This window comes from Lepidochelys olivacea, assembly GCF_965140295.1.
Source record: "Lepidochelys olivacea isolate rLepOli2 genome assembly, chromosome: 6".
Lineage (NCBI taxonomy): Eukaryota > Metazoa > Chordata > Testudines > Cheloniidae > Lepidochelys > Lepidochelys olivacea.
In genome coordinates this window covers 30,803,352-30,817,330 of record NC_140416.1, presented here as the reverse complement: position 1 = coordinate 30,817,330, position 13,979 = coordinate 30,803,352, and the positions used below count along the sequence as shown (strand labels likewise).

Sequence of the window (13,979 nt, the reverse complement as noted above, 5' to 3'; positions counted from 1 at the left end):
AGTGTCAACTCTATTCTGTCTGAGCCTCAGCCAAGGAGGATTTATCAGCATTGTCATTGCCTTTTCTTGTTTTATTTTCTAAACCATTTTCCCCAGTAGCAGAAAGGGTGGAAATACATAAAGTAGGCTCTGTGGCTAACTGTGCTATTAAGCATCTGGTGTCTGCTTTCTTCGTGAATTTTCTTGGCCTCTTTTCATTCATACAATTCATGAACAGTTGAAGGGAGACCAGACAGCTAAACATTAAGCTTGAAAACGTTCTGAATCAGGCAGCTTGGATCCCGTGCCTGCTGAGCCAGTCTGCCTTTTGATTCAGGTCTTCTTTGATGTGGATCACTCTGAAGGACAGAAGGAACTCTTCTACTTACCTCATTATTTCCACTTCTTCTATGCGTAGTGCCGTGATTTCCCCTTGGTTGTTTCAATATGTGACTCTAGTCATATTATCTGATTGAACCAGAATATGATTCCCCCTGTGGGTGGAACCTTTGCAGAGCTAGATTGACCAGTCAACTTTAGGTTTATGCTGTGAGCCTTTCCCTCTCACTCCAGAGACCCTGAGCTGTTTGAGTCTCCCAAGTGAGCTCCCCAGTCCTCCAGGCTAACCTCAGCTGTGAGGACTAAAGGATCTGGAAGGCAGATGGGCATGCCTTTGCCGACATTGTCATGAACTGACCAGTTATAAGGAGCTGAAAACCTTCCTTTGGGTAGAACTCCCCTTCTGAGGGAATAATCATATCCCTGGCGAGGGATGCTACTGCAGCATCAAGCTTTATAGTGTCTCCACAATAGAGCTCTTTGGTTCTTGAATGTTACAGAGCCTGATGTTGCTCTTATTAATGTGCTAGTCCTCATCAGTCTTGTTCTGTTCAGCCCTAATCACTTCCTTGAAGTAGTGAAGGGGTATCTCAGCTTCAGGGCAGGATTTTTGCAGGGAGAAATTTACTCTGAGGTTTACTCTCAGAAGCCTGCTAGACAGCAAACTTGCTTTGGGGAAGCAGGAGGAAGAGCGGAGGACTCATATTTCCTGATTTTTTTGTACTTTTTCCTTTCCCTTTCTAGATATTTTAACATTTTCAGAGCACTTTGGGAGTGTAGGAGCTCTGCTGCAGTTTGGTGAGGCCTTCTGTGGCTTCCCTTTCTTAGGACCTGAAGCGCTGAGAGGTCATCTTAGAATCCTCCCCCACTGGGTCCTATTCTCCCTGGTTAGCTTGTGAGGAAGGGTAGCTGATTGGAGGCCATGCTTCTTTCCCGAGGGTGCTCAGGACCCACTTTAAAACTAGGTGGGGGGTGCAAGACTTGTAGCCCTGCAAGCCTCTCCTTTGTTCTGCAGGGTCTCCTAGGACTTACCCCTGAGTTGATTGGTCCATCTTACTTCTGGACTCTCTCCCTGCTCTGCACTGGGGTTCCTGGTCCATTTTCCCCCCACTGGGGTGATGGGTGCCTTGGTGCATAAGGGACCACATCTGCCTGTCTGATTTGTAGCGCTGGAACCTAACAGAATTAGTGACAGAAGTCTGGGTACAATTTGCCATCTACTGAATCTGGGAAGGATGCCTTACCTGTAAAGCACCTCTTGGATTTGACCTGGTGCTTTCCTGGATGCTCTGCCATGCCTGTAAGGGACAGAGAAGGAAGATGATGTGCAGAGGCTCACGAAGGGTTAAATCCCTAAAGGGTTAACCAACTCAGGGAGGAGGAAGAATGGCGAGGAGACAGAATACTGCTCCACAGAGCCCCCAAGCTAAGCAGAAAAATTAAAATAGGAACGAGGGTGACTGCAGAAGAAACCACCACTACCTGCTGCTGCAGAGGCAGAGAATCTGGCAGTAAGCAGGAGCAGAGGGGACATGGCTGGACTGTGGAACACCAAAACACTGATCCGCCTTTGTGACCTGTAGAGGAGAGAAACCCAGAGATCCAGATTGTGGGAAGACACTGGGTTGCAGAATGGTCATTGTTGAGCCTCAAGAGCTGAAGAGAAGTGACTAGTCCTTGTGGAGATCTGTCTGGAGGAGTCTTGAGTCAGAGGGGGGTAGAGGACTAAAAAAGCTGTGTCTTCCTCTAGTGGTCTGGGGTAAAATTAATGTTATGTCCTCACTTGGTGCTATGTTCAGTTCTGAACAATCTCTCAAGAGAAGATAGAAGGGGTTCACATTGGAAATAAAAATTAGACATTAAGAGATTTTGTATAAAGGACTGAAAAAAGATTGGGCACTCCTGCTTACCATGGGACAGTCAAAAGACAGCATTTTTTTTTTTTAAAGTTATCTGATTAACCAAGTATCAGAGGCCAAGTATTAGCAGGAATCAAAAAAAGATGGACATTTATATCTAGAGAACATAAATTTACACTTTGAATTTTTGTTTGTTGATATAAATACTCATGCTATAGGAGATAAATAGGTCTTATATTTTAGGAGTTTGTTAATTTCATTTTGAGATGTTTAATTTTAGCAATGTTTTAGTTTGATGTAGATGTCCAAAATATTGGGGATTTTCAGGGCTTCTTCTGTATGTACTGTAATGAGCAATCTTTGTAATGTTCCCAAGTGCGCTTTAACATAGTCATTTCAAACAGCACTGTTAAAATGTACTAGGGACATTTAGTGCACACCAGCAGGGTACATAGTGACCAATTAATGCATATTAATGTGTTTTAGAAATCACCTGCCCCGGTCCACATTACTGCTCTGTGTACACCAGTGCTTAGATACAAGTAATCGTTTAGTTTTTTCCAGTATTTGCCAGATATATAAAATAAAATGTATTTTAATTTCATTTTGTATCAGTGTTTATCAGTTAAAATAAAAAAATCCAAAGCCGTAGATATAAGCCAACCACTAACAAGTGGGACAAGAAACTTCCCCATGGGCACATTATTCCATAATTGTCACATGCGTCCAATGAAGTAAGCTGTAGCTCACGAAAGCTTATGCTCAAATAAATGTTAGTCTCTACGGTGCCACAAGTCCTCCTTTTCTTTTTGTTGATAGGGGGTTTCTTCAAACTACCTTGGACGCATCTAATACTGGACCAATGTCAACCTAAAACAGGACTCTAATTTTGAACAGGAATGGTAATTTCTATTTAAAAACAACTTTGCTTTCATTCACCTGGATTGGACAAATATCCATGAAATATGACTTCTGACCAGGACAGAAAGAATTGTAAGAAAATGGTTTCTAAACCAGACATTTGAAATTTCCCTACGATAAGCTATTGAGGGCCAGAGCATGTCAAATCTTCACAAGGTTTCACAAATCTTTAAAGATATCTTGACTTTTGCTTTAAACTTTAAAAGTGTAGTTTTTAAGGGGAATGTGAGGCACTGTATCTGTGAATGTCTGCTTGAAAAAAGTATAGTTAGCAGGATAAGGCAAACTTTAATAAGGAGTGATGTAACTAGAACAAGAGTCCAAGATATTCTAAGTCTACAGCTATGTGTTTGGAATTATGCAGCGAGATAAGTGGTGAAGATCTAGTTTAGATATATTAATCCAAATGGAAAATTTCAACATTAGAAAAACCACTCAGGTTTTAAGTTCCTCAACACACTTAAAGAATCTAACAGAATAAGTGAAAGTTCCCACAAGAAAAGGAGTCAGTTCTGAATTGTACAATGAGAATATCACTAAAAGTAAAAGACGAACATAACTTGATAGGTAATCTAGCATATCACCTTGCCAATGCAAAATTGTTCCTTTGGACTGTATACTAACGTACCTGTTGGAGAAGAGAAAAAGCAAATCCCAGTTCCACCCTGAAAAGTGATGCAGTTCCTACCAATTTTGAGATACATATGAAATCATCGGAAATAAGACTGCATTATTTCACACTGACACAGAAATTTTCCATTGACTCAAGAAATATAACTATTCAAACTCTAAATAACCATGAAACTAGCTTCTCATTAGCTTTCCCTCAATTTTTTCACCCTCACACACAAAATTTCCCTCCCTGCAACCCAAATTGTCATGCTCACCGACCCAAAAACTAAGCTTTTTTTTTTTTTTAATACTTGGGAAGCATAAGTAGATAAATTATTGCCCCACAAGTGGAAGTTTAGAAATACAGTATTTTATTTTTAACATGTTAAATTAGGGAAGCTTTCAAAGTTCAGGAATGGACAGGAAAGTAAATGCTGTAATAATATCTTGTACCACCTTGCCACAAAAGCAAAATCAAGTTTTGAGATTACCACCTCAACAGAAGAACACATTTTGAGGCCTGCAATGAATACACATTTTCAGAAGTTTTATTTTAAATATGTACTTTGCCAGTCAACCTTTTTAGGAATCAGCAAGTGATAATGGGGCTATCATACTACATCTCTATATAGGATACCCAGGCTCAAGGCTAACCGTAGGCTCTTCTATACCAGATGCAATATCCATTCTTTCCTACTCCTTCATTCCACAAACTGCTTACACATATCCCCTTAAAGTGTTCAGATAGGGAAACATTCCATCACAGCCTTGGACTAGTCTTTCACATTAGAACTGGTTTTTGTGCACATGGAAAGATTTGTGAGAGAAAGGCAATCCAAAACAGAGGCATAAGTGAAACGTCCATTAGCCCTGCTCAGAACAGTCCTAGTAGTTGTGTGACAAGCCAAAAAGTAGTAACTATTACTGGTCAAACTCAAGGAAAACCCAACTTCTGGATACCTGTTACTCTGTTGACTCAAAAAATAAACACACCACACAAACCAATTTTCTGAAGACTGCATTTTGAATATCATAATATATATATATATCTATATATATGTGCATTTCAGTTTCATTTTTTACAGATATAAACTCAGTTCATTTTAACCTGCATTTAAGATTTGGAGGCTTACATTTAAATTAAGGTAGCTTGTTTAATATCAGTTGTAACAGCAGGTGACACATAAAAACAGCCAAAAGAAAGAATGTTTGCTTTAAAAGATTTGACACCAATGATCTCAACACAGGATCAAACTATTAATTTAGATTTTCAGAGAAGAAAAAGGGGGCAATAAACCAGCCCATTCACAGCACCTTACTGCTGGCTTCTAGATAGAGTGGTTTTGACAGTGGTCCCAGAGGGAACTTTATTTTGCCTTTCTAGCTAAAATACGAGGTACTATAACAGCTGGAGATGAAGGGGGAAAGTATGGCTTCAAAAGTGAAAGCTTGGTGAAACCTCAAACATCCCATCTGGACCAGGCAAACAGAGCACATATTAATGCTGGGAGTGCAAAAACAGGGAAGGAAATGTAGTGGTTAAAGCCACTACCAGTTGCTGGGAAAAAAACAGGATGAATTATTTTGCAAAATTAGGAATAAACTGCAATCATAGATCAAGCCCAAGTTAGCCGAATTAATTTTTAATAGATTGCATATATAGATGTTTCATCCACACACTTCAATAAACTCTTTAAGAGCAGAATTTCATGTCCAATTTACATGCTTCAGAGAAGATAATGTTTCTCAGTGCTTACATTAAGATTTTGTCTCCAAATTTCCACTTGTACATTGAGAGCTTTAAGAAAAACAAAGGACACAGAGGGTGTTGCCTTTTTCTTGTTTGTTTTTTAGCAGCAATGAAATATCACTAACCCCTTTTTACATAACCGAATTCAAGTCACAACCAGAGGTGACTGCACCACAAAGTCACCAGGTACAAAACTGCTAGTTAATTTTAAATTAAAACTTGAAATTATTTTCCCCATTACATCCTTTTTTTTTTCTTTTTTTTTTTTTAATAAACAGCAAACATTTTGCTATTTTGTACATAGGCTAGCAGGCTTGTTTCAATATGAAAGTGCTAATTCATTTACAGATTTACCAGTTATGTAGTGCTACAATAAGTGTCCAATATTCTACATATGAACAATCTTGATGAATGGAAATGATGAAGATTAAGTAAGGCTATCCGATTACCTTATCTTATTTACATGAAAAGAATAAACACCCAATAGAGAGGAGGGACAGGGAAGGAAATTGGGCCAATACTCATACTGCCACAAGTGTCAAAATTAAATCAGCCTTCTAGCTTGTCCTGTAAATGAGACATTTTAAATAGTCCTGCAGCCCATGCCTATTTTTTCCTCAGAAAAAGAAAAGCTGCCTTCATGACATCCCCTCTTGATTTCAGATTTCCACAGTGTGTCATTTGAAGCTTTCAAGTCAGGTTCTTCCTATCTTCAAAAAACCTCTGGTTTGCTTTCCAGTATTAGGTTGCATGATCAGGTCCCACTTCCTGGGTTTTTTTTGTCCAATCTATTTATCAATTCGTTTAGAGTGAGTTGTAGATAACATGAACCAGTTCTGGAACCACTATTGGGAGGAACACAAGCTCTTCACTACAATCACACAGTAGCAGGAAAAATGATAATTCAATTCATTCCTGAGGCTGGACCTCCAAAATTGAACGAACTTGGCACAACTGGAGCATTGAATTTGTATCCTCCATGCTTTTCAATCATTTTGGATTCTGAAAGACAAAAATATTTTAGTAGAATGTAAGATATCAAAAAATGTAAGTATCACAATCGGTTTGTGAATGCCTCAGATTTTGGGGGCTTGAGACACCCAAAAATGCACCTGCTGAGCAACAGTCTAAAAATCAGATTCCTTTAAGGTGTCTATATTGGGCACCCAAAAATTGCTAGTCACTTTTGAAAATCTTGGCAATAGATTTTACTATGATTTAAAAATCTACGGAGAATATTAATAATAAATTCAAAAATTACAGTTTTTAAGTGAAATGCTTCCTGTGTGACATGTTCTTGAATAGGAGTCAAACATAGCTGAAAGTCTGGCCACTGGATTGCTACTGAACTTCCAATGCTTTCTGTTTAACAAGAGATATTCTACGAACCAGTCAATCAAGTCACTAAAAAAAAAACAACACGTACTTGTACTAAATAAGCACCATTTGAACGTCAATGAAAAATTCAATGTTCCTGCCCAGATTCAACAGTAGGAGGGGAAATATAAATGGAACAACGAGGAGAGGAAAGTTGTTCTCTATGCACATGGGCACACACACAAAATAAACCGTCTCCTTCCAGTTAAGGCTGCTACACTGCATAGGTTGGTGCAAACTATAAAAAACAAAAAGCACTAAATTATTCAACATCCCCTCTACATTCCACTCATCCAGTTCTAATTCTCAATCTCAGCTACCTTTCTTTCTATCAAACAGAGTCCACGTCTCTAACCTCATCTTGAAGGGATCAACGGTTACATTTGAACTCTGACCACATTGACTGGTCATATAGTTTCCATGCGTTTTTAAAAAATTATGTAGGTTTGGTGTGTCTCTTCATAAGTTACAATGGACACACAAATCAAGACTAGTATATATCAAAGGCACAACATACAGTTGCCTGATTACTTCCTCTCTGAGACACTCTCTCCCGATCAGATGCATTTGAATGGTGCCTCTCTTCCTGCAAATACCAGGGGCAGTTCAGACTTGTTTGTGCCTCTTCTGCACTCAGACCAGACAAATACTTCTTCCAGAGCAGTAAGGAAACACTGAGAACCAAAACCTTGCACATGCCATGAGCCTTGTGCACTGCTCCAGTGCTGTAAAGGGACTGAAAAGCTGTTCAGTTAGGGAAATTCCTGCATGGCATAGAGTCAGCAATAGTGGACTACATTCTAACTGTCTCCAAGATAGGGCAAGTCAGAAGTGTGCTCAGTCGCAGAGGGCCCAGCTGGAGGATTCTGTGCTATGGGCAATCCCTGGCTAACATAAGCACGTAAACACATTACCAGCTGATGTAAATTACATGAGCCTCAAAGTTGCTTTAATTTGCGCTAAGAACCAACAGCTGAAAATTTAAAACTGATCCTTTTCATAACATGCACAGTTAGCATGTGGAGCCCACTCCCCCAAGGTATCATTAAGGCCAAGAGTTTAGCAGGGATCAAAGCAGATCTGGACATTTATATGCATAAAGACATCCAGAGTTCCAATAGTAGATATTAAAAAACCCAAGCATTTGAAAACATGTTTCAGAGCATAAACTATCTTCTTATAATGATTAGGAAAAAAAAACAAACACCTTTCCCTTTGGGTCATTCTATAGTTGCTTACTGTGTTTCTTGCACCTTTCCACTCAAGCAACTGTTACTGGCTGCAGATAGGCAGGATTCTCGACTAGCCATACCACTGGTCTGATTCGTTATGTTACTATTCAATCCTATTATATACATGAACTCAGAAGATATATCTGAAGAACTTCTGAAGATAAGGCAGAATGGACGAGGTCAGTCCAAGAAAAGAACAAATTTTCCAATCTGGATCTTGACCTATCCCCAATCAGACATACGCGAGAGGAAGTAGTAAGAAACAGAAGGAAAATATTCTCTTTTCTAATCTTAAGAACTTTAATCTATTATGCTTGTATTGAAAAATGATGGTTAATACTGTAGTATTTTATAAACCTGTTAATGAATGAATAAAGTGGCCACTTTAGAGAAATCCTCCGGTGGTTGATGCCCTTTCTGCCCAGGCTGCCAGAGACCATATTCCGTGTACTGTACCACATGATCCACCCTAACTAAAGATGGTCTCGATGCTTTCAGGCCCAGGCATTTAGAAAGAAAGGAAACAAATAATGCTTTCCAGACGGTCAGCTCTACTAAGTTATTTGCACCACTGCTCACATTTACAATATGCCAGACTGTTTGTATCATGTGTTGAGGTTTTGTATTAGCTAAAGGAAGACTGCTTGCTTGTGAGGCACTGGAGATGTGGGGAGCAGGGTGGAAAAGGTAAACCTTGGTTACAAGACTGTGGAGTACAAAATACACAGTCCTCAAGGATGGTACAGTCAGTTACATGTTCTTCAAGAGCAGAGATTTTGGAGATTCTTCTTACCGACATGATTGCAGCTAGGAAATAAGTCAAGGACAGTCAGGAGGATTCTAGATTCCTTGCCAGGTGACTTGATTATCCACTTTGGAATGAACCTCCAATGGGACATCCTTTCCCTTAAGTGGACGGGAGGCCTGGAGTTTTGGACTTCCCCCTAAAAAGTCCTTGATCATGGAGATGAAATTCCAACTTGCTGAGTCCCAAGAGATGAAGAGGACTGATCCATACTTGCAGAGGAGACTCTAAAAGAGTCTCTGCTTTATGGGGGAGGAGAAGCATCCACAGACCCAAACAAGCCACATAGACCAAGGCCTGTCACCCAGCAGAGTGAGATTACATGAGCAGAGAACAACTGTGGCAGAACTTTGCTCCTCCAACTCCTGGAAGGTCTCCTTGTATTTTGCGTACCTCATGGTCTTCAGCTTGTTCTGTTTGCCTGCTCCATTGTGATGGGGGAGGAGACAAAAAACAAAACAAAGGAGCGTGGCAGGTGGTCCCTGTTTGGAGAGCAAAGCCATGGAAGTTGTGCTTATTGCTGCCTACTCTCCCAATCAGCTTTAGAAGTTAAGACTACAATGGTGGGAACAGAGACATTACTCTATTTGGATCACTGGAGGCACAGAAACAGGCAGAAGTACAGAAGGGCTTAGAACCTTGTGGGCAAGTCTGAACCACCTCCAATATATGTTTCGAGAGAGATCACTATTCAGTAAACAATTTTAAGCAGAAATATTGACAGTGTTACATTATCAAAAGCTAAAACATTAAGCTGTAAGTTAATGCTGAACTATTCAAAACACACTAATTATCCTCTCTCCTTTGGGCTTCCCACTGCAACCCACACACTCTATGTCTTATTAACATGTAAGTTTTTTTGGATAGGGTATGTCCATGTTGCATGTCTTGTGAAGCACTGAGCATATCAACTTTTAAACAGTAAAAAATAATAAATGCCATAAAGTATGAATGGGAAGGTACCGTGGGCTGCCCGCCTTTGATCTGCTAGAGTTGCTATGTCCTGTAACTGTTTTCTTTGTTCTTCATTAAGACCATGTGTCAAAGCTTGGTACCAAACGGGGTTACGATTCTGAATTGCTACAAAGAAAAAAAGGACAATTCATCTCATTAGAATATTCCATCATTCAGAACTTCTTCTCACTGCCACCTTAATCAGAAAGCAGCCTGTATTTTGACTTGGTCTCCCCTTAGGAAGAGACAATACTAAGAATACAAGAAATCTTAAAAGTGGTATTTCAGAAACAGATACAAGTGTTCTAAAAAGCAATGAAAATGCCTCAAAAAATGTTAATCTCTCTAACTGCTTTCAACCTTCCCTTCTCCCACCCAGGAAGCTACACTGACTTCTCTCTCTAGGGAGGGAACTAAAATTAATAATTTGTCACTAAACGACAATCCATTATGCATTTAATTTTCCAAAAACAAATTAAAATTGAATTAAAATATGTAACTGTCAGCTAGCAGATGAAATACAGTTCTTACTCTGAAAAATTGCTTTAAATATCTGATATTCATCAACAGGGTTGTCTTCATCATCAATAATTGTTGAATAGCCCTCCAGAGCAGTCTCTTCAGCATCATCTTCTTCCCAGTCCTCATCGTCTCCATCTTCTCCTGCCTGTTTTGCCAGAATCTCTAGGTATTCTTGTCCATCTTCATCAATATCATCTTCATCACTCCCTAATTCCTCTGTAAGGCGAATGTCACAGAAGAGGACTCTTTTACATACAAAGCAATGAGATTTTTATCTTCAGAATCAAATTGTTATCTTCAGGTATGATTTCGGTTATACTGATCAGTGATGGAATCAATAAAAATGTGGTGTCACACAAAAGGGGCCACTCCTCTCCACCTCTACCAGTGTCACACTTTCCTTTGTGGTCCCTTTCCTTATCTTCTGAGCAGTAGGAAAGGAACATGTTGCTGCCACAAGAAACTAGTTATTAATAAATACACTTATATGAAAAATTTTGCATGACACTTCAGAAATTTAAGCAAGACATGGTCCCTAAGCCCAAGGAATTTAGCATTTAAAAAGTCCAGGCAGGAGCATGGGGAGAGGTGGAAAGTGATGGAGACTATAGATGTGGACACAGGCAAAAGTTCTGTAAAAGTTTGAACTTCATGCAGAAAGACAAAGAAGAGATCTGAAGAGGAGGAAGACTGATCAGAGAGATTGGAAAGGATGATTGTTGGATAGAGTGGAGACAGCTGATGAGGTGGAGGTTACATTACGCTAGAACAGGCAGGAAGGTGCTGTTTCAGATACAGATTCAAAGCACCAGAACATGGGACACTCTGTAGCACAGCTGGAGTGTGGAGGAACAAGAGGTCCACCTACAGCTCTCTTTCTGTGCCCCTCACTCATGGTTCAAATAGATGCAAGGGGGAAAGGTCTGTCCCAGCAATAACCCCCTGGGAATCAGGGGATGTCTATAAAAAGAGCCGGCCCAAGACAACTCTGGAGAGAAGCAGCCCAGGAATCTCATCCGTAAAAAAAGTTTACTTCTGCTCCAGTCAGGAAAATTGCCAAACTGATCCATAAAAGGGCTAAAAAGAAGCTCCAAAGCCCCAGCACTAGCTTTATCTGTGGAGGTAGAGGACTGTGGGGAATTACAGGAAGGGGCTGGCCGTCCCCATGCTCTAGAGACTGTCGGACATGGAGGGGACATTGAAATTTAACAGTACTGTTTCGGTTTCCTTACCAGTTTCCTCATCTTCTTCAGCTTCATCATCATCATCACTGTCATTTTCATGCTCTGCATGGCAAGCGTATGCTCTTTTCAATCCATTAAATAAAAGGATAAAAGCTGGCAAGATCTGTCCTGAAACTTGATTTAAAACCTGTGGTATTTGCTCCAGATCAATAAGAGCGCACAAGCCCAGCACACACATCTTTCTATCATGAAGTCTAAAATTCAAAACAACAACATTTTATATCTACTTATTTCCAATTTCTAAAAATAGAAAATAGGTGGTAGACTACACATGGCAGTCTTCAAACTGAGAGCAGCTTACCCCAAGAAACAGTCTACATCATTAAGCCACTGTGTAATGAAGTGATTAGTGACAGGCTCCACGTTATTGGGGAAACGAAGATTTTCCAAGGTATTTAATAACAGATGAGGGTTGTAATACAAAGCAGCTATGGCAACCTGGAGGCACATCGTTCGCAGTTCACTTGTTTTCACCTCTCTGGTCAATCTCTCTAATGCAGCTTCCACAAACAAAGGTATACACTGGAAGAGATTGATCCATTAAAATACTGAGTTTATAATGGTTCTAACATCCTTCCCCCCTCAAAAGCAAGAGTTAATTATATACACAACATGGAATAATTAGATATATAACTTTTAACAACAGTATTTCATAGGTACAGTTGCAGAATGGTACATAACACTGCTGAATAAGCAGTCTGGTGCACAAATATACCTGAGATTATACACATAGATGAAATAAAACAGTAAGTAACGCAAGGATATTAACACCTCAGCGTTAAATTGGTGGTAGAAGTCAAGCCAACATGAATGAAATACATCATTAACTGTGAGTAAACCTATATGTAGTACTTGGGTTTGTAATATTACCCATGAGAGCCATGCTAAAGATATTTAAGTGTATGTTTAATTCCCCAATAATTCTGTAATCTTGTTTTTTAAAAAACTAGCTGGTGTAAATAGAATATGAACATCAGTAACTCCAGAAAACAGACTTAGTCACTTCCCATGTTAAAAAAAAACAACACACCTTTGACTTTTGACTGTAGTAATGTCAGTTATTAATACTGGAGAACAGCATTACAGGATGTAACTCAAGATATCCAGCAGAAGCGTGAGAATAGTTTCTCTGCTTCCCTAAGCAGAGGGTTAGCAGTATTATTTCAACACAGATTAAGTTTTCTTTAAAACACAATCTGAAGAAATTATTGCGTCCCTACAGATGGTGCTTTTTTGCCAGTACAAAAAGGGATGCTATGGGCTTCACCCTCTTTCTTCATTCTGGGCTGCCATGTGGTCCATTAAATCTTTCCCTTGCACTCAAGTGCATTACAGAATTTAATCCAACAGCGAAAAGAGGTAGTCTGCTCTTAAACTGTGCTCCCTCATGCATGGAAGTGTTTTGGATTGTCAGATGCACTCTACCTCTGGAGGCAAAGTATGCTCTTTAGCTCTACCAGTGCTGCCTAATAATACTCCTAGCACTGCAGTATGATATCTCAGCAGATACTGTTAGTTTCACTAAAACATGGTGGATTTTGTCACATGATTTTAAGATAGCAAGCAGACGTAACTAACCTGATCAATGCCACGCCCTTTGCACTGTAAAATGATGACTTCCAATAGCTTTGCTGCATGGCATTCTGCATCTTCTCCTGCAACTCCGGTAAGGACCTGAAAAACAGTAGACTACTGTTAGTTTTCTGCTTATGGATAAAAGATGTTTTCGATATTCTGTTTTTCTCTGAGAAGTTAATCTACAACTAAGATCTCTATTAAAATACTAGTGTCCTATAAAAACTAGAGTGCCATTTCCAGCTTTCATCAGTGAAGAAGAGAATCAAAAGGGAATAAACTTCAACAAAGTTTCAGGATCATAACTGGAGATATGTAAGTGGAGCAAAAAAAATGGTTGCAGCTAACAACCATCTACTTGTGCTGCAAAAATGTTGAATCTTAGTATGTATACAAGTTTATAGGAGTACGTGCATAAGAAGTGCTTCTAGCCATTTTGAAAACGTTTATTTGTGCAAAAGATTCACTGAATAGTTATCTGAACAATTCACATAGAATTTTATAAAGCCTGTTTATAACATTTTTGTTGTCCAACCAGGGACCAGAAAATACTATAAAAATCTAGGACTAACCACATGGCACTAATAGAAAACAACAAGTAGTAAGAACTGACAATGACCAGGTCACAAATAATTAAGATGGTTTGTTTGCAAGAACTACTCAATTACAAAATAAACAGATGAAAAAATCAACCTGTTTGCAGATAATTCACAAACACAAAAAGGGCTATAACTCTTCAGATAAGTTATTCACAACAAAATTCAAACACTTCCAATCATAGACTCAACCAAAGGAAATAATGTTAGCACT

General features: G+C 39.3%; 1 protein-coding gene across 1 annotated transcript in view; it reads right to left on the bottom strand.

Annotated features, from left to right (window-relative positions):
• Window positions 1-4,064: 4,064 nt before the first annotated feature.
• The window catches only part of IPO7 (importin 7), a 47,766-nt gene continuing 37,851 nt past the window's right edge, over window positions 4,065-13,979 (bottom strand). The window contains exons 20-25 of the mRNA XM_084630590.1: window positions 13,173-13,268; window positions 11,896-12,116; window positions 11,583-11,788; window positions 10,360-10,566; window positions 9,838-9,954; window positions 4,065-6,462 (exon numbers count right to left, since the gene is read on the bottom strand). Coding sequence (XP_084486716.1) covers window positions 6,365-6,462; window positions 9,838-9,954; window positions 10,360-10,566; window positions 11,583-11,788; window positions 11,896-12,116; window positions 13,173-13,268 — 945 coding nt within the window. The 3' untranslated portion in view covers window positions 4,065-6,364. The remainder of the gene's footprint in view (window positions 6,463-9,837; window positions 9,955-10,359; window positions 10,567-11,582; window positions 11,789-11,895; window positions 12,117-13,172; window positions 13,269-13,979) is intronic.